The sequence below is a fragment of the Netta rufina genome, assembly GCF_964035555.1.
Source record: "Netta rufina genome assembly, chromosome: 20".
NCBI lineage: Eukaryota > Metazoa > Chordata > Aves > Anseriformes > Anatidae > Netta > Netta rufina.
The window spans coordinates 11,637,402-11,655,694 of record NC_140144.1 but is presented as its reverse complement, the minus strand read 5'-3'; the positions used below and the strand labels follow the sequence as shown (position 1 = coordinate 11,655,694).

The 18,293-nt window shown below is 40.4% G+C and overlaps 1 protein-coding gene across 6 annotated transcripts in view; it reads right to left on the bottom strand.

Moving 5' to 3' along the window:
• Positions 1-1,800: 1,800 nt before the first annotated feature.
• GAPVD1 (GTPase activating protein and VPS9 domains 1) overlaps positions 1,801-18,293 on the bottom strand; it is a 28,502-nt gene continuing 12,009 nt past the window's right edge. For 5 of the 6 annotated variants that reach the window (XM_084298853.1, XM_084298849.1, XM_084298851.1 and 2 more), the window contains 18 exons: positions 17,819-17,944; positions 16,939-17,112; positions 16,493-16,633; positions 15,782-15,916; positions 15,082-15,201; positions 14,447-14,524; positions 13,949-14,322; positions 13,328-13,415; positions 12,676-12,756; positions 11,890-12,012; positions 11,306-11,435; positions 10,784-10,893; positions 10,261-10,420; positions 9,602-9,789; positions 8,056-8,269; positions 7,400-7,472; positions 6,451-6,648; positions 1,801-5,708 (listed from right to left, as the gene is read on the bottom strand). In XM_084298853.1, coding sequence (XP_084154979.1) covers positions 5,568-5,708; positions 6,451-6,648; positions 7,400-7,472; positions 8,056-8,269; positions 9,602-9,789; positions 10,261-10,420; positions 10,784-10,893; positions 11,306-11,435; positions 11,890-12,012; positions 12,676-12,756; positions 13,328-13,415; positions 13,949-14,322; positions 14,447-14,524; positions 15,082-15,201; positions 15,782-15,916; positions 16,493-16,633; positions 16,939-17,112; positions 17,819-17,944 — 2,654 coding nt within the window. In that variant the 3' untranslated portion in view covers positions 1,801-5,567. The remainder of the gene's footprint in view (positions 5,709-6,450; positions 6,649-7,399; positions 7,473-8,055; positions 8,270-9,601; positions 9,790-10,260; positions 10,421-10,783; positions 10,894-11,305; positions 11,436-11,889; positions 12,013-12,675; positions 12,757-13,327; positions 13,416-13,948; positions 14,323-14,446; positions 14,525-15,081; positions 15,202-15,781; positions 15,917-16,492; positions 16,634-16,938; positions 17,113-17,818; positions 17,945-18,293) is intronic. The other variant, XR_014619003.1, reaches the window with a different exon arrangement.

Sequence of the window (18,293 nt, the reverse complement as noted above, 5' to 3'; positions counted from 1 at the left end):
GGCCGTGTCCCTGCTGCTGTGTGGCCGGGGCAAGCACCAGGGCTGCTGGGGTCAGAGCCAGCTCCTCGTGGGGAGCCATGGGGCTGCCGCGGTGCCGCAGCGAGGAGCCATCGCCTCTGCTCTGCCCGAGCGGGGCCGCGGGTGGGCTCTGCCTCCGCTCCTGCACAGGCTTTGTCTCCCAGTCCCGTGAGCCTGCTGCCCTCCAAATGTGCCAGTTACTATGGAGACGTCGCCTCGTTAGCACAGGAGGAGCTTAACAAAGTCCACTTGTGCAGGATAACGTTATCTGCTGCTGCAGATCCGGATACAAGGGACACAGGCGGGGGCACGAGTGGGCTCCATCTCCTGCTCCTCATGCCCACAGCCACTGCGAGCCTGGCTCCAGGCTCTGGGCGGCCACGAAGCGAGCCCAAGGAACAGACCTGGCCACACGGAGGACTCGTGGCCCTGCCGTAAGGAGCTGCAGGATCTGGAGATGGCTCTGGTGCCAAGCGGGGCTCCCACGGTGTTTCCTGATACAGTCAGCTGTGGGCACCGGGCCAGGGCAGGGCAGCGTCCGCTCCTGGGGCTCTTACTGGGGAGAGAGGCTGGCGGCAGCCCCGCAGCACGAAGCCACCTCCATCCCGGGCCTCCCTCAGCCCTCCGCGGGTGACAGGGCGGAGGCAGCGCACAGGACGGGTGCTGGTGGAGACCTCTGCTCCCAGGGACGTGTGGTTCATGGATCGTTGACTCAACAGGCCATAATGGCTCCATCTATCGGGGTCAATACGGGCGCCTTTGACACATGATAGACAATAATTGCTCCTGCTTAGAGACTTTTTAGTTCATGGATCATTGACCTGATGGGCTGTAACAGCTCCGAAGGAGGCTGCGAACGCGCTGTACACCCCTGCGCTTAAAGGCCCTCAGGAAAGAGCCGCGGTGTGAAACCACGGCGCTGCCACAGAGCGGGCACCAAGGCCTGAGCAGGGCTGTGCGTTAGGGGGTGATGGCCAGGGGCAGGGTCCGGGCCTTGGCCTCCATCAGGGCAAAGGCGCGGGTGCTGCTGGGGTGGGAGCACGGTGCTGAGCTCCTGGGACTCAGCCGTGCGGTGGCCACCAGCCCTCGCGGCCCCACAGCGCCAGGCCAGGCACCAGCCCAGCTCCGGGCCAGGCAGCCCTCCCGCTGCGGGGCTGAGGGGGAGCAGCAGCCAGGGGAGAGGTGACCGCGGCCCCCAGCCCCAGCACCCCTCCGGGACCATGGGACACGCATGGGGACGGGCTCCCCGCACGGGGCCTGGGGCTCCCCTCTGCACTGGCAACTTGCAGGTATATGATTTAATGAAAGGCACAATAAGAAGTGAAACAATTAGAATTTCTGCCTCATTATCATGGTAATCTTATCAGTCGGATAATGAGGTATTAATGGAGATTTAATGTGCCTCTCATAACAGAATCCCTTGGAGAAAACACATAAGGAAATTGCTGTAAATCCACTTAATGATGGAAAGGTCCCCAAACGCCATATTCCAGAGGATGAAAAATGCCGGATGCAAATGAGAGAGAATCAAGGTCAGGAACGCTGCGGGGACCCAGCCGCGGCCGGGCGGCGGCACCGGGCGGCGGAGCCGGGCCCGCTGCTGGGCGCCCCGGGGCGGGGGCCGGGGCCGGGAGCGGGGCCGGGCCGGGCCTGCAGGCGCCCCGCGCGGCCGCCAGGGGGCGGGCGAGGGCCGGCGGCGGGGCCCGGGAGCGGCGGGGCAGGGCCGGGGCCGGGGCCGGGGCCGGGGGGGGCGAGGCGGAAAGAGGAGGCCCGGTCAGGTAAAACTGCTCTCCTTTTAATCAGTTTCTTACAGAACAGTACATTAATAACCAGGTTAGAGACAAGATGGGTTTCCTGCGTACAAGATTGTGCAAGCTCATTAATTCCGGTTTGTAAAGGCTGTACCAGTTTCAAAGAGGAGAGGCAGTACAAAGCTTTGAGATAGAGGTAAAGCACAATTAACAGGTACGGAACACACGTTACTAACGCAGCAGAGATTAATTCCCAAGCAGTACAGGCTCAAGCAGGTTCCCAGCTGTTACCGAGCATCCTTCCCCCTCCTCGGCCGTGTCCCTGCTGCAGCTCTGCGGTCACGCTGCCAGCCCCAGGCTGCGCGGCGGGCACAGCAGCACGGGCACACTGCTCACACTCCATTTCACACACACACACACACGCTTCACTTGCTTGAAGCTTTGCGGCTGATCAGCTCTGCCTGCTCCTGCTGCTCCTTCGCTGGCCCAGCAGCCTTCCCCTACACGCTACCTGGCCTCAGCGCGGCGGTGAGCTCTCAAACTTCTGCTGGAATTTTGCTTACAGAACACCGATGTTTCCAAGTGATACAAACCAACACTGTGCTCACCAGAAACCCACCGACAGGAAACGGGATCACGATAGTGGCTTTTTTTCCTGAAATTTATGGCAGTTACATTCAGCATTTGGTAATACAAGGTCTTTAAAACAAAAACCTTTAAACCTAAATGACTAATAGGTCATACACATTCCAATTCTCCTTAAAGAGGATCTAAAAGAAGCCTTCAAGAGAAAACTCCTTTAGGGTTAGGAGCAAAAAAGGAATCTCCTGGGGGTGAAAGAACCAGCCCTTTTCTTTCACACCTCTATCCCCCAGAAAAAGAAAAGGAAAACACCACCTCTGCAAAAATTAACGGCCATAGTCATGCCATTTTTTAATTGGGCAGTTTCTCCACGCTAACACCCAGTGCTGAAGTCCATGACCAAACCCCAAGTCCATGAATGCAATCCACTTACTGCTAATGACCTCCCCCCAGCCCCTTTCCCTCAGGGTGTTCCGTTCATCCTTCAGTGGTTGAAGTAATTCTAACGGAAAGCACCAAGTTTACAGAAACGGGTGTACGTGGTTGGCTGGCACCTTTTGGCAACAGTTCTGTTACTTTTGGTCCTTTATGCACTCTTTTCACATTTACTATTGCACACCAAAAATCTAACAACATCACTTCCTATACACGTAATTCATCATTTTAAAACAAAATGTTATGGGACACCACGGGAAAATATTAAGATGACATTACAAGGTTTTTAATTCTTTGGAAAGCCTAATTCTCTAACTACACCTAGCAATACTATATAAAGGACTTTCAGAGCAGGTAAAAAAAAAAAAAGAAAAAAAAGCAAAGGACCATCTTACAATGAATACTCTCAGCTAATCTGGGGCTAACCGAAACACTTACTGGTTTAAAAATGTTTTTTAAAAAATTACTCCAGTTCTTTTATTTTTCTACACAGAAAAGCAAATTAATAAAAATAATGAAGAAAATGGTTCTTGCCACTTCCATGAAGGAAAGCAAATCTGAAAGACCAGATGATGCTGATCAAACTCTGTTTGCCAAGCTTGCAAACGGGACGCAATGCACAGGGTAATCACCAGCTTAGGTGTCGTTGTGCCATCTTTTAAACTAGCAAGATTTAGAACAAGACTGATTTAAGGATCAAATATTATCCTCAACTAAAACCCAAACTTCAGGACTAAAAGAACTTTCATACATTGGTCTTAACATCTCAGATATTCAAGTAATAGTTACATATTGTAGGACACTTAAATATAAATAAATTTATATTGCTTTTAGATATGATCTGGCCATATCTTTTGCGAGGGTGTATTTGTGCTTCACTGCTGCGTGTTATCGGTCAGGGCTGTGCTTGCAATATTAAGTTACGTGTTCAGCACCAAAAACCCATCAAGGCTAAATAACCAGAATGTTGCAGTGGTACACACACTGAGTTTCCACAGTAAGGCAGATCAGAGGAATTCATTTCTATTGAGTGTTGCTCCTCCACACAATCAAGTCTCTAATAAAGGAGAAAGACTATAAAAAATGTTACCATTCCACTCTTTCACCTGTGATTAGCTTGGCAAAAATGCTGTACTGAATTACATATAGAGCCCTAGAAAGTAAGTTTCTTTAATTATGCCTTGACAAGTAGCACTGCCAAATCAAGCACTTGATACTTTACATAAATTGTTCCAATTTCAGTTAACCAAGTGATTTTAAGTACTAGTTCCTTACAGGTTTTAATCATCAAAATGCATACACAAACATACACACACTAAACCCAACAAAAAAGCAAAAGAACAATGAAAGAAAAACATATTTTGTAAAGAATGTGAGAAAGATTTTGTTTCCTTTACCAGTCACAGACACCAAGTCTTAACACATCCCTCTGTCAGAAGTGCACCGAACACTCCAGGAAGAGCAAGGAATAATACTGACATGAAAAAATTAAATGCTTGCTGTCCTTTTTCAGTGTAATTCTAGCTAAAAAAGAACAGCAATTACTTATATACAGGTGACAACCACTGGCCATCACTCAGACCATTTCATTCATGAAAAATTTATGGGGTGTTGTGCATAAAAACGTTTTTGAATTCATAATTATCAGTTTAAGGGAAAGGTGGGGTGAGAAATCTATAAAACACCCTGACCTGATGTCATGATATGTTTCATAAAGAACAGTGTTATATTTTAAAATATTTTATATGAACAGTAAAACTTGCACTGCTGCATAGCAGACAACATGAAGAACATTTAGTAAAAACATTCACTGAAACCCCTGGCATATGTATTTAATGTCACTAATCAAAATATATATTACAGCCCAAGGTTTTGTTAAGGATCTCTGTTTGGGGTTTGTACAGTATACACAATATTTCAGAAAAAAATATTACAGTAAGGTAATATTACTCCTTTTTATATTAGACTTATCTATTGTAACTTACAGTCCCTCTCCTCTATATATTCAAACCTTTATAACACCCTAATGCCCTAGCCAAAAAGTGTTTAACTATCAGTTAAGCCCTATCTATTATAAATTCCAGTTTCAGAAATTTCAGTAATTACATTTTAATAAATAGTTTAGTTTGTTCTTTTTTAATCTTGAGATCTCTCCTTTTGAGAAAGTCCTTTCATTTACCAAAACACAGTACGTAACAACCTGTTAGAGGTCAGAGAGGCTTTTGCTTGTTTATTTAAAGGATAATGAGTCCAAAGATAATTGCAATGCATTAAATATAGTTATATAATATTTACATTGTCCTCTCAGATTTTAAATTTAGGTGAAATACAATTGGTAACTAATGTCACCTACTACAAACTTGCAGTGTGGCTGGTGTTTTATTAATAAAAGGTGTATTAAGCTAGAAAGTATACTAAGTGGTTGCCCTGATTCTTGTTTCAGTATTCCATTAGAAATGAAGTGAATTATTCACATGAGTAAGAATTCAGGAAAAGGGGTGATGAAAAAAAACATGGAGACTTTTCTGCATATTTTAAGATTCCAAAATACCTGAAAACTGTGGTCCCTTTTACAGTGCCAGTATCTACAGGGGAGAAAAACGCAACCAAAAGAGAAGAGGAAAACCTGTTAAATTAATTTGATTAGTAAAGGTGTGTTTTAAAATGCCTCAATTCTGTACAATATTATATACAAAGAAAGTTTCTTCTTAGCTTTTGCAGCTGTTGTACATTCTTATAGACTCTTCTGCTAACAGTCTGCCCGTGTATGTGCTGTTTGAGTTACTTGCGATCATCAATAGTCTTAATGAATTCAACTGCTGCTGTGAACTGCATCCACCAGTAAGATTCTTCTCCAGATAAACAGTTGGCATAGAAACTGCTAATGTACTGAACAGTGGACAGCAAACAAGGTGGATTTGCCTGAGGGTTAAAGAAGAAAAAAGATTGTTTGTTTGTTTGCAAAGCTAAGATACATAGTAGAAGTACAATTCTACTTCTGCAGTGATCCTCACAAATATGTACATGATTATTTAATACATCTGTAGGATAGTGACTGCTTATCCAGACCACCCCCTTTTCACAGGCTCAGAAAACATCTGACTTGGTGAAAGGAGCATTTTTCCAACAAGGAAAAACAACTGGCAGGCCAAGAGAAAGAACACAGGCATAATCTATAAAAGCCATCCCAGATTTCAACACACGGAATAGCCTGTTATTTCAGCATTTTATACATCACAGACCATCCTCCAAACCCTCATGCTTCAAAAAAAAAAAGCAAGTCCATACTAATGTGGATCTTGGTTGTTGAAGAGGACAACATTAAGCATGCAGATAACGAGGCTGATGGACACATCAAAAAACACCCAAAACAACAACTACAAAAAAGCACCATCACTCCAACAATGCCTGGCCCCAATTTCCTTGGTTCCAACTTGCAAAGTTTGCTTGGATTCGAAAACCGTAACTGTGATCACATTTCTGTTGTTTCTATTTAAACATGCTGAATTAGTTTTTTTGTTTGTTTGCTTGTTGTTTTTTTTTTTTTTTTTTTTTTTTAATTTAGCATGCTCCCAGCTACCCAAGTCAATTATTTTTCTTCCTAATGTGTGCTTGCTTATTAAAAGAATTAATTGAAGTTTGTGATCTTTGCAGAAGAACTCACCTTGATGAGAACAAAGACCAGAACAGGAACAAAATCATCTGCCCCAGGTACTGAATCTTCATTTGCCAGACTAAGCAGGTTCATGATTGTTGAACACATTCGCAGGATACACTGTACTTTGTCTCGGGGGGTTTTGTAAGCGCTTATTGTGCGGATTTCAGACTGTGCAGATGGCCACGGTGCCTCCCGGAGATATACCTAGAAAAAAGAAACACATTGCCTGCTTTCATTTGTCCAAGCTACTAATGTGCACCGCAGAGGATCTGAGGTACCACAGACTTGCAGGCAGGAGCAAGGCTCCAGACTAACAGGAAGCGCTAGGTCAAGATGGTTGCATTACACTCAGAACTAAGGCCGCTTCCTGCTGTATTATAATGAAAAACTACAAGGAGACAATGCTGTACGTGCAATTAACATAATTAGCCTGTACTTATTACTAACTTCTCCAGTACACTATTTTGAAAGAAGGTAGAGCTGTATGTCACTGTCGTCCATATAAGCAGCTTTATGAACGCTTGCCGTTTGGAGTCACACAGCCCAAGCACTGAATTAGGAAGGCTGCAAACATTCAGCCTCTCACAGACCTCTTAAGCCTACCAACCTGCTTTTAGTTACCCTATTAACCATGAAAAAATTGAAAATGCTGTGCAAATTCCCAGATGTGTCAAGGTTCTGTTAATGATGGCTAGTTCTGAAAGATAACTTGATAGCTGCAAACCACAGCTACAGCCTATGAATCACATCAGAAATATAAAGGGTTGAAGGCTTGTCTTTTGAAGGGAACTATCAGAAAGTTACTGCATCTTAGTATTGGTGCAGTGCAGGATATTAGAGCTGGCACAGATAGAAAAACATTTCTAGGTGTAAAGCAAAACAATCCTCTCATCACAAACACAATCAAAACCCAAGAACCCCAACACACAAAGCAAAGGAAAGGGGAAGTTGTTACCTCAGGTATCTGAAGTGCTTTGTGGTTTGCAGTCACTACTTTAGATAGCCTTTGTATATGTTCATGAAGGACCCTAAAAACAAACACAAAAAATAAGAGTAAGAGGTAAGCAGCAGCCAGCCAACAGTCCCCTGAGGTTTCCCACTAATTTCAGGTTTGGTATACTGTAAGAAAGATCTTCAGGAATGTGTATCATGGTGGTCCCAGCTAACGGGCATTAGGTCAGTAAGTGACACACAGGATTTGGTGGGAAGTTCAACTATGCAGCCAGGAAAGCATTCAAAAAACATGCTCTAAAAACCAGCAGAACACCTAAATGTATGGAAAGTGCTGTACTAAAACAGAAAATGGAAGGAGCAAGTCCTGAAGCAGATTTTAATCATTCTCAGCATACACACTTGCAGAGCTCAAAGTCTGTATCTCAAGTCATTATACTTAAAATTTTATTTCATTCTAGCTGTTTGCTGCAAACACGAACTTTTGCACGTGATGCTAAAGTACTCCTTTGGTTTTGTACAAAATGTTCTAAAAGGAAACGCAAGTTTGTATGGCATGACGGCCTTAAGACAATCAAGTTTGTCACATGAAGACTGCAGAGCTTCCTTTTGCACCAACTGCAAAAGAGAAGCCAGGTACTTCAAATTGCAGTAACTTACTGGTCACGCAGAATATCTCCATCCTGATTAGGGTAGAACGCAAGTTTGAAAATGCGATTCATCACACTGCGCTCTATAGCTAATTGCGCATCCTGAAGCTGTTCTTCACTGGCATTCTGCCATATGGCATCCTGAGCCATTGCCCCATATAAGAACTGAAGAAAATCTTCAACTTGGGCTGTTTTATCATCTGCTGCTGTAAGTTTCTGGAAATCTGATAAAAAGCAAAAAAAGTACATTCAGTTAAAGTTAAAACAAACAAACAAACAATCATTATTTCCTAGATATTTTTCTGGAAAGAAGAGCTCAGAATACATTTCAGACTTCTCACTAGGCAACACTGGGGCTCTGTTTTGCCCACACCATGGTCAGGGAAATTCAGGCAAGAACACATGAGTTAAGCAAAGGACCATATTTAGCAAAGCATACAGTCAAATACTTGATAATGTATCAATCACTTCCTCTGCAGTACCAATTCTTGTGCTTTCTTTCTAGCCACCCACAGAGATAACACAGAACAATCATTAGAACTAGTTGGAATGAGTGCACACAAAGTTGTCACGGAGAGGGAAAGATAAATAAATAAAATCAAGAAAACCCATGTGTAACATTTTCTACCCCTACCTTTATTAAGTATGCATAGTTGCAACATTCACATTTATCTACAAAATACAGAACAAGTGATGCAGCCAAGTTAATGCAGCGTGACCAAATCACTGGCCATTCATCAGCACCATATTTATAGCATTCTGGATCAGAAGACAACTGCCACTCACACCTGCCAGCAGCCTAAATGCCACAGTTGCCAATTTCTCTTTTAGATCATCCAGAAATAGCTGCCTTCTTTCTGTCCAATGAAAGGGCTTAACTCCTTTTCTGGGTCACTGAATCTTGTTACCAGAATTTAATCCCAGTAGATATAAATTCTTATACTAATACTAGCCTATTCAGACATATTTAATATACAGCACTATCTGCTCAAGGAGCAAGAACTGACTCCAAATTTCTTATGTGCTTCATTAAGTCAGGTATGTGCATATATAACAGAAATAGTTTGTTCTAGGAGGCTCTGTTTAGAGAGTTGTCTTCCTGTGCCTATATTGCTTATGCTATGACATTTTTGTATCTTTGATTCATCTGACTCAAATTACTACTATTCTCCACATCTTCTAAGATACAACCACAGGATCTGTACTGATAAGTAAATGCTGCAACTTAATTTATCATTTCATAATTAGTCAGTCGATCTTAATTGCTTAACAGTGTTCATGCTTGGAGCAGATGCTAGATAATATGACTTAGCATAACTGAAGGCCAGGTGAGGTGAAATCACTTTCATTCTAGCCCACGAAAAACACAGCCAGTTACCACAATGTTAAATCACAGTAATCTGTACATTTGAGCCATTAATTCACTAGTTGAAATGAAGACTGTTTCAAGAATCTGCTCCTCAGATCAGAAACTGTACTTTAAAACATTAACCCAAGACAGTGTGTAAATACAGAGTGAAGGAATATAAACAATCCACAGTCTGTATTAATCTTACCTTGAATAAACTCCCTTATTTTCTTTTCTTTGCTCTCTAGCAGTAACCTCACGCATACTGTAGTGAAGTATCTGTTGGCCACTTCTTTATCTCGCAGAACTCTTTGCAGCAGCCTTTCCAAGTGTGCTTGTGTTGTTTGTAGACCTTGGCGACACCGAGTTAAATAAGCGATATATGGAGCTCTTTTCCTAAAAGAAGTGTTCTACATTAGATTCACAGAGAAGATAGAAAATAATAGCTTTATAAACTGTTGAGCTGTAGTGCAAGAATAATCTTCAACCTGTTGTTTTTAAAACAAAGATAACACCTGAATTAGGAAGTTCAGTCTTATTACACAGACTTCTCTGCCTGAATTTACTGCCCTTGCAGCACTCCAGAACGCAAGACTAAAGCAAATTCTAAACTGCGTCTTTTGTGTGCTAAGAACTGAACATTAGCCACAAACTGATTTAATTCAAGTTTATTTCTACCTGAACTGACTTAAGGTCCAAACTTTAAGCCATTCCCAGAAATAGGAGACAATTACATCATTTTGTGGAAAAGCAGAAATATAATATCTGATTTGGTAAAGTACAATTTAAGTCCAAACAGGTCTTTCCAATCTGTTAGTGAATAAGTATGTGGACTCAAAGCCACTAATAATGAGATACAGAACAAACCTATAGTCCTCTGCAATAGAGGCCAGCAGCTTTCGACAAGTCCTGTTATCAAAGCGGCTTACGCATCGCATTGTTTCTTGCAGCTGCGCCATCAAGTTCTTGTCTTGAAGGTTAATAGCTTCAGCTAGCTGAACTTTCAAGAAGCACACTATTTCATTATCTAACAAAGAAAAAAGAAAAATTACTAAGGAAAAGTATGTAGGCATAATGAAAATGGAACAACACTCTTGAATATGGGAGACATGCAAGCAGCAGTTTAAACCAAAACTTCTTTACATGATGCAGTGAGTGTTAAATTAAGTATTTCTGAACTTTCCAGATATCAAGGGATAAGTTTTCATATCACTACCTTACTTACTATATAGAATTAATTCTGAAATGTGAAGAGGACCAGACAAGAAGACAGATTGACCTGTCTGCAAATAAACCTACAACCTACAACCTGCAGTACAGGCGTCATTAGACAGCAGAAAAGAGGAGATGAATATAGTACAAAACATTTGAATGCATAAGTAAAATTTACCTTCAGGGTCTGTGTGATCTGGTAGACCATTCCTTGTTGAATGTGTCAACATTGGAAAGGCAACAGAATCTGCTGAACAAAGAGCCAACCTCAATTTCTTCTTTGCATCCCTTAAAGAGGAAAAGCATTTTCTTAAAGTTGCTGCAAACACAGCTTCTTCATTATGCAGTCTATGTTTTTTGGTTTTGTTGTTTTATTTTAAACTTATAAAATGTTATTTAACATAATTTGAATACACCTGTGTTGTCAAGACTTTCGAGTATCAGTTCTTTTGATACACCACCTAGAGCAGTTTCAAATGAATTTTTCCAAACAATGAATTGCTCTCTTCTCTCAAATTACAATATCCCTCACTACCTCAGTGGAAATAGAACAGTCTGAGATGCTCTAAACTAAAAGCACATAGAAATTTACAATTAAAGAAGACACCCATATCCACACTGATATTTGTGGGAATCTATCACATGACTTCAGCTTTTAATTCTGCTTTGTGGTTAAGATTAAACTTGTAAATGTGTTTACCTATAGGAGAAAGCAGAACTTTGTGGCTGGGCTACTTGACTTGCAGAGTCTGGTAGATCATCTGCAGACATGTTTTGCAAAGCCTCATCACGTGGAGAGTCATGCACGCTCTCACCATCCCCTGTAGTTTCTATGAAAATAAAAAGTTACGTGTGAGTGAAAGAGTCCAAAGAAGAACCTAGACTAATACTCTAGGAGAAATGAAGACAGCAAGTAAAATAACTTGTTCTGAATAAGTGGAAAATCTATATTGAAAAATACACAATCTACAAGTTACTAAAAAGAAATTGCAACGGTTTTCAAAGGCAATATACTTCTTTGGTATCCATTTGTTAACAGAACATCTCTTGCCAGTTTGCTTTTTTTAAACAGCCACCTCAATGGCAACATGGAAGAGCTGCCCTTGGGAATACTAACTTAATTCTCAGACAAACTACTCTACAGGTTATATGAGAAAATGTTCTTGTTCCAGAGCTCACATTGTTCAGGTGCTAGCATTAACATTTGTCTAGAACACCGAAGTGTTTTTTATCTTTAAGGAGGAAAAACTATGTCAGTGATGACCATAAAAGCCAGGTTCTCACCTCCACTGTCATAGTTTACTAAAGCTCCTTCACTGGGACTGGTTCGCTTAATCGCATTCCTGTATTTATCCAGAATATCTTCTGCAGCTTGCGCCTGTGCACTGAGCCTTGGGCTGGGATCATCTGAAAAGTCCAAAACAAAAGGAGTTAACCTTATATTGTGACAACTGAAAGCAAAATACAAAAATTTAGACCCACACATCTGGGCTCTGCCTTTAGCCAAAACAAATAGCTGCTTGTGTTGCATAAAACCACAATTCAAATACATTTATGGGGTCTGAAGCAAAAGCAGGAAAAAAAATAAAGTGCAATGAAAGCGAGCAAATAAAGCCAAATCCTTGGCGTATTTATACTGTATACACAAACAGTTCTTGCCTATTTGAAGACTTCTAGAAGTGGTGACTAGGCAAATAGAAAACTCAAGACCCAGGTCCACATTATGTTTAAATTTAGCACTTAAGAAATTATCCCAGGAATGTGTCTGCAGCTAGCCTTACAGCTCAGCTATGATAAGGACGTGCACTTTTTAATGGAGACCAAAAAAAAAAAAAAAGAAAACCCAACTTGAGTCAATGTTCCAGTACTATACATATTGACAGAAGCATGACAATTTAAAATCAGTCTTCAAGGAAACAAGTCTTCATCCACTTTCTTACTCAGAAAGCCAGTTGTGAACATTAACTATAATAGTGCATTTCTTTCTGGTATTGGACACCTAATGGGCACTCCGGTATTTTAAATGGCATGTTATAAGCAAAAATTTCTATGATGATATTATTCACATACCTTGAAGCGTTGAATATCTGTCAGGCACCATGTCATCTTTGTCTTTTTCTTGTTTTTCTTTCTTTCTAAATGGAATAGGAGCTGAAAATGCAAGGTAGCTTATCAGGGACTATGCTGAAATCAAGTCCAGACTGAAGAAACTTTAAGGAAATGGCTAACGAGGAAGTTTGTCACAAAATAAACATCATCAAAAGCCTTTCTGTGAGGTGGAGCTAAACTGTATTATCACCATATGCAGTAAGCTCTACTGTTAACAAAAATACTACCAAGAGCCAGGCAGAGCACCTTTTTTTTGCCTTCCAGTACATTCTATGAAATTATTAGAAGTCATGTTGGTTTCCATTTCTATTTATTTTTAATTTGTACTTTAATTTAGCCAACAGTCGTAACTCAAATATTGGTTGTAATGGCAAGAATCTTTTCTGGCAACTCCTTCCCGTTATTAAGTCCAGGGGGAAGATGTAAAGACAGTACATTGTTAAACAGAAGACCAAATAAAGCAGTATTAAAACACTGATAGTTATTTACAGTCACACATTGATGCTTTGAGGATTATGTTATGAAACAATAAAAAATTCTATGGAAGTGAGTAAAGATGAAATAAAAAGGCATCATGTACTAAAGCACCAAAACCAGACAGATATGATCCTACCTTTGGGCATGGCAGACACAAAACGTTTTCTCCACCATGGCTTGTTTCTGTCAGACTTCTCATCATCACTGTCTTTTCGCTCTTCAATCTGTAGAGGGATGGAATATGTAGTTTAATATATTACCACATCACATGTAAATACAGAATTTCTCCTCAACAGCTACAAGTTATGCTTTATCAACTGTAAAAACAGAACTACGGCAGAGTACAGAAAGCCAGAGCAGGTTAAGTTAGAAATACCCCTCCTGAGGAGGACAGCCCAAGTACAACACAAATGCTGTGAAAAGAATTTATTTATTTTTAAATCAATTGCTTTCCAGGAAGCTGCAGCATATTACATTTTAACAATATAACAGAACTATTTCTGAAGTCCTACCAAGTCAAGTAAAGCTTATCCAGTAAATTTAAGAGAAAACGTGTAGATTTAAGTCAATCTGAACGCCTGTAGTTTTAGTTTGCAAATCATATGCCAATTTTTAAGAAGTACCAACAACACATTGTAATTCCTTGGTTAAACACATTTACTAACAGCTTTCTGGCATGAGAAGCATAATTATAGTGGGCACACTAGGAAAAAAAACAAACAAAACAGCAACACAAAATGATAAACAGGAACCTCACCTCTCCCCTAGAGGAGTCTTTACTGGGAGATGAAGACGATGACTGAGATGCAGCCACCAGAACAGCTGCCCCAGTGTTGGTGGTTGGCATTGGAAGTTCCCTCTCCTCGTTACCAGGACGTCTGTTCCACCCAGGATCACTCATAGGTCTCCGAACTGATGACACTATATCTGAACTCCTGCTGCGGACTAGCCTTTCTGGGTAAGAATGCCTCTGCTTGAATGCTTCTAGATCAGTTGGAATTAAAGCGTGAGACCCAAAGTTTGGCAATCGGGCCTCACTACCTCCCATAGCTCCTTCCAAAATCGGTGGATCTGGTGGTGGGTGAGATGGTCTTGCATAGTGTACTTTAGGCCTTACTACAGCTGATACACCTGAGGTAATAAACATAAAAGAAGCCACATACATTTCTGTTAATATTCATCCAAATTAGCTGATACTAACATAGAAGTATTGAATGGCAATTTTTATTAACAGAGTTTATTCTTTACCACTTACCCTCATTTGATGACAGAGGGTCAAACAATGCAAGCAAAGAATCTGTCTGAGAAGGAGGAGATGTCAACTGACTAGCTCCTGAAACAAAGGTTAAAAAAAAGTTAGCATTGTTCAAAGAACCACCTACACATAAGGGACATTGAGAAAACAATCTTCAGTAACAGTTCACAGGACTTATGTTCTAAAAAATTATTAAAGGTATTCTGATATGGAAAGATTCCCATCTTATGTGCCAAAATGATCAAAGAACTGCATCACAAAAATGGGGAAAATCTTGAGGAGACCAATTCCAAAGTGCAAGAAAACAATCAATGCAATCAAACAGAATTAGCAAAAGGCAATCTTAGATTGAAGGATCAAGCTCTAGTGCTATAAAATACCGGCATCTCTTTGCCAAACAAATACAGTGCTAGAAATAAAGAAAACACCAAACTTCTCAGCCACTAGATCTTTGAAATAGGGGAAAAAAACAGAAGAGAAGGAGTATTATTGCACTCTGAGCTTCCATTGTGCTCCTACTACAACATAAAAATTTGGGGATTCTCAATATCCATTATAAATACATCACTTTTACTAACGTTGTGAGACCTCAGTTATCAGAGTTCTTACTTCTCATTTACAGGTATCTTACTTACCATGGGCTGTTTCATCCATGTCAGGACTTGTCACAGAATCTTTTCCCCCAAAGTCAGAGCTACATTCAGACCTGAGATCCTCAATCTTATTAGGAATATCTTCAGATGTTGCACTAATACCTTACATATAACAAAAGAAGCACCTTAAATACATTTCCAGACAAAAAGGAAGCAAAATCCCGAAGCTGTTAACATGTTTGGTCAACAATGCAATAATCAAGTCATAACTGACAGCAGCACATAAAAACATTCAAAACTTCCATAATTGTAAAGTAAGATTTTATGTTTCTGCTTTACATATTCAATGGTTTTAAGATACCCATGAATACTCTTTGAAGAAGTACATTAGAAAGATGTTTCACTCTGCTAAACACTTTGTGGAAAACTAGAAACTCAAGTACACGTATGCTGATTTACTTAAAGTTATGATAACAAACTGAATACAAGAAAGTTAGGAGTCTCCGCTAAATCAGTGCTCCACTACTAACCATTGCTACTGTACCACGCAGTATTCTATGCATTGCTACTTTTTTTCTTTTTAATTTTATAAGTTAAATAAAGAATTACAGCTTTGATAATCCCAGAATGAGTACAAAAAGTTATACATAATTTTTTTCTCATGAAACTAAAGCAAACACAGCAGAGCAGATGCTGACTATGTTCTAATACACCAGTGTGTTTTTAATGCAATTAAACACACCTGATACAACGCTGAGGCCTGGTGTACTGGGTCGAGAGCTGACCTCCCTTACATCTGTGTCATCAGATGTGCTACCCAACCCAGAACAGCTTTCCAGTTCTTGCAGTCTTTCTTCCTGTTTTAGGTCCGGGGCCTCTACAAAGGGAGACAACACAAAGAAGAGAGAAAAAGCATCACTACTCAATGCCAGGCTCCCTTAAAATTCACATACAAAAAGAAGATTGTGAGGCTTGATTTGGAATATTAATTTTTAAGCTAATTGAACCACTTCAGCAAGTCTTCTCCCTACACAGAAGGCAGGACTCTGCCCAGAAAGCAATGCCCTATTTGCACAGGCATTTTGACAAGTTCTTATCCATTTAAGTATTGTATTACTTAGAGACAGCGGTATACAGCCAAAACAACCAAAGTAAATTGTGATCAAATACAGCACTACTAAACATGACTATAAAAAAGAGCAAACAATTTTGCTTTGCATTGCCTTCTCTCCTTTTTCAGCCCTTAAGAATTTCTTAAGTAACAGTAAGTCTCTTACAATGCTTTTTATCTTCTCTCTGCCTAGGAATAATACATCCTTCTAGAAGTATTCACAAATATTAACTTAAGCTTACAACAGGAGTTTCTTGAGGAAGCAGAGGAAGAGGCTGGTGCTTTGAATTATATGCCTCTGGTTCGCACTAAAGTAATAAATACAAGCTACATAATTCTGACCTGAGTCACTTGGTAATACTTCCACACTCCAGGCCTCACTTGTGGTTTCTGATATGGTTGAACCTGTGCAAGGATCAAGCAACACAGATCCTGAACCTGGTAAACACAGCAAGCTGCCTAGCATGTTCTCTGCAGCTGCACCTGCAAAAGTAAAGCAGAAATGTGTTAACTAGATACATATTTTCTGAAGATAAGTCTAACACAACATGTTCTTATTTTTCTCTTTTAAGTGTCCTTAATAAACTGATAACGAAAGACAATGTTATAAAGATAAAAATCGGCAACCAAACACAGTACAAGTCATGCACACAAAATCCTCCTACAGAGCAGCTCCACTTTAATCAATGAAAACACCTATTTAGAAAGAGAGGAGAAGGGTTCTGGAGCTTCACCATTTCACAGCAAGCATGAAGCATTTTAACATACCAGATGCACGACTGAGTTACCTGCAATTTCTTGCAAATGGTCTTCATCAATATTTGGATCAAAGTCGCTACCCAAGACATCTGTACTCCAAGTTTCGCTCACAGTTTCTGATATATCTCTGTCATCAGTCAACCCCATCATATCACGGATTTCAAATTTGCGGAGCTTGTCATCAAGATTATCCTGAGTTGTGGCTATATAAAAATAAAAAAGTTCTGAATTTTTTGAAAGGCTTCTCTGATTACTTCTAATTGAAAATCTGTAAGAGCACATTAAAGGGGATTAAAAAACAAAACAAAACAAAAAAAATAATTCTGTCACATAAGATAGTGTTTAAAAGTAAGGCCTGTAAAGCACTATTATACAATTCAAGAGATGCTCCCTGAAAGCAATGTTTAAGTACATCTGAGATGTAAGAAGAATCTTAAACAACACATGGTGACCTATCAACCCAAGAGACAGATAAAGTAATGGATAAAACTTGACACATTATCAAGAAACTTATACAATTCCAATAAAAAACACAGAATTGTTGAAGCTGGAAGGGATCTCCAGAGATCATTCAAGTCCAAACCCCCTGTTCAAAACATGGTCTATTACAGCAGGTTGCTCATGGTCATGTTTTGAAAATCTAGAAGGCTGGAGGCTCAAAAACCTCTCTGGGCAACCTGTTCCAGTGTTTCATGTGTGTATGTTAAACAGAAAGCTATTCAGCTGCTTTAAGATTACTCCAATCTAGACCACCTTATTCCCTTGAAGGAAAAGTAAGTATCAAGCAAAACTTTACAAGCAGTTTCCTACAAACTACTTATGTCTCAAAATTCCATGCAATTTTATTTTCAACCTTTGCTTTAGCATCTACAGCACCTCAGGCACTTGTTTCAGAGAATTTGCACCTGCCTTGTTCATGCTCTAACAGCTGCAGAGCTTCAACACCATTGCTCCCAGAGGGGCCCGCACCAAGCTCTGATACAGACTCTCCCTCTAAATCCAAAGATGATACAGAGTTGGAACGATTTGAAGGACCTGTGAAAACACATTTTACCATAAATCTAATTTGAGTAACAGTTTCCAAATACACAGGATTAACAATCCCGGACACAATTAGCAACAATGATTAAGAGAAATTAAGTACAATACAAAATACTGAACTGATTAACAAAGTGTTTTGCTACTCTTGATCCCTACTCTATAGATCCTCAATCTGCACCATGATTTATACTGCACACGTATGAAGGACCATACTGACCATCATAATCTACAAACAGATTACCAGAGATCTAGAATCTCACCATTACCATACTTCAACTAAGAGCCAATAAAGCCTTTGTCATTAATTTAATTATTGTTTATTTGAAAAGAAAGAGAGCAAGTA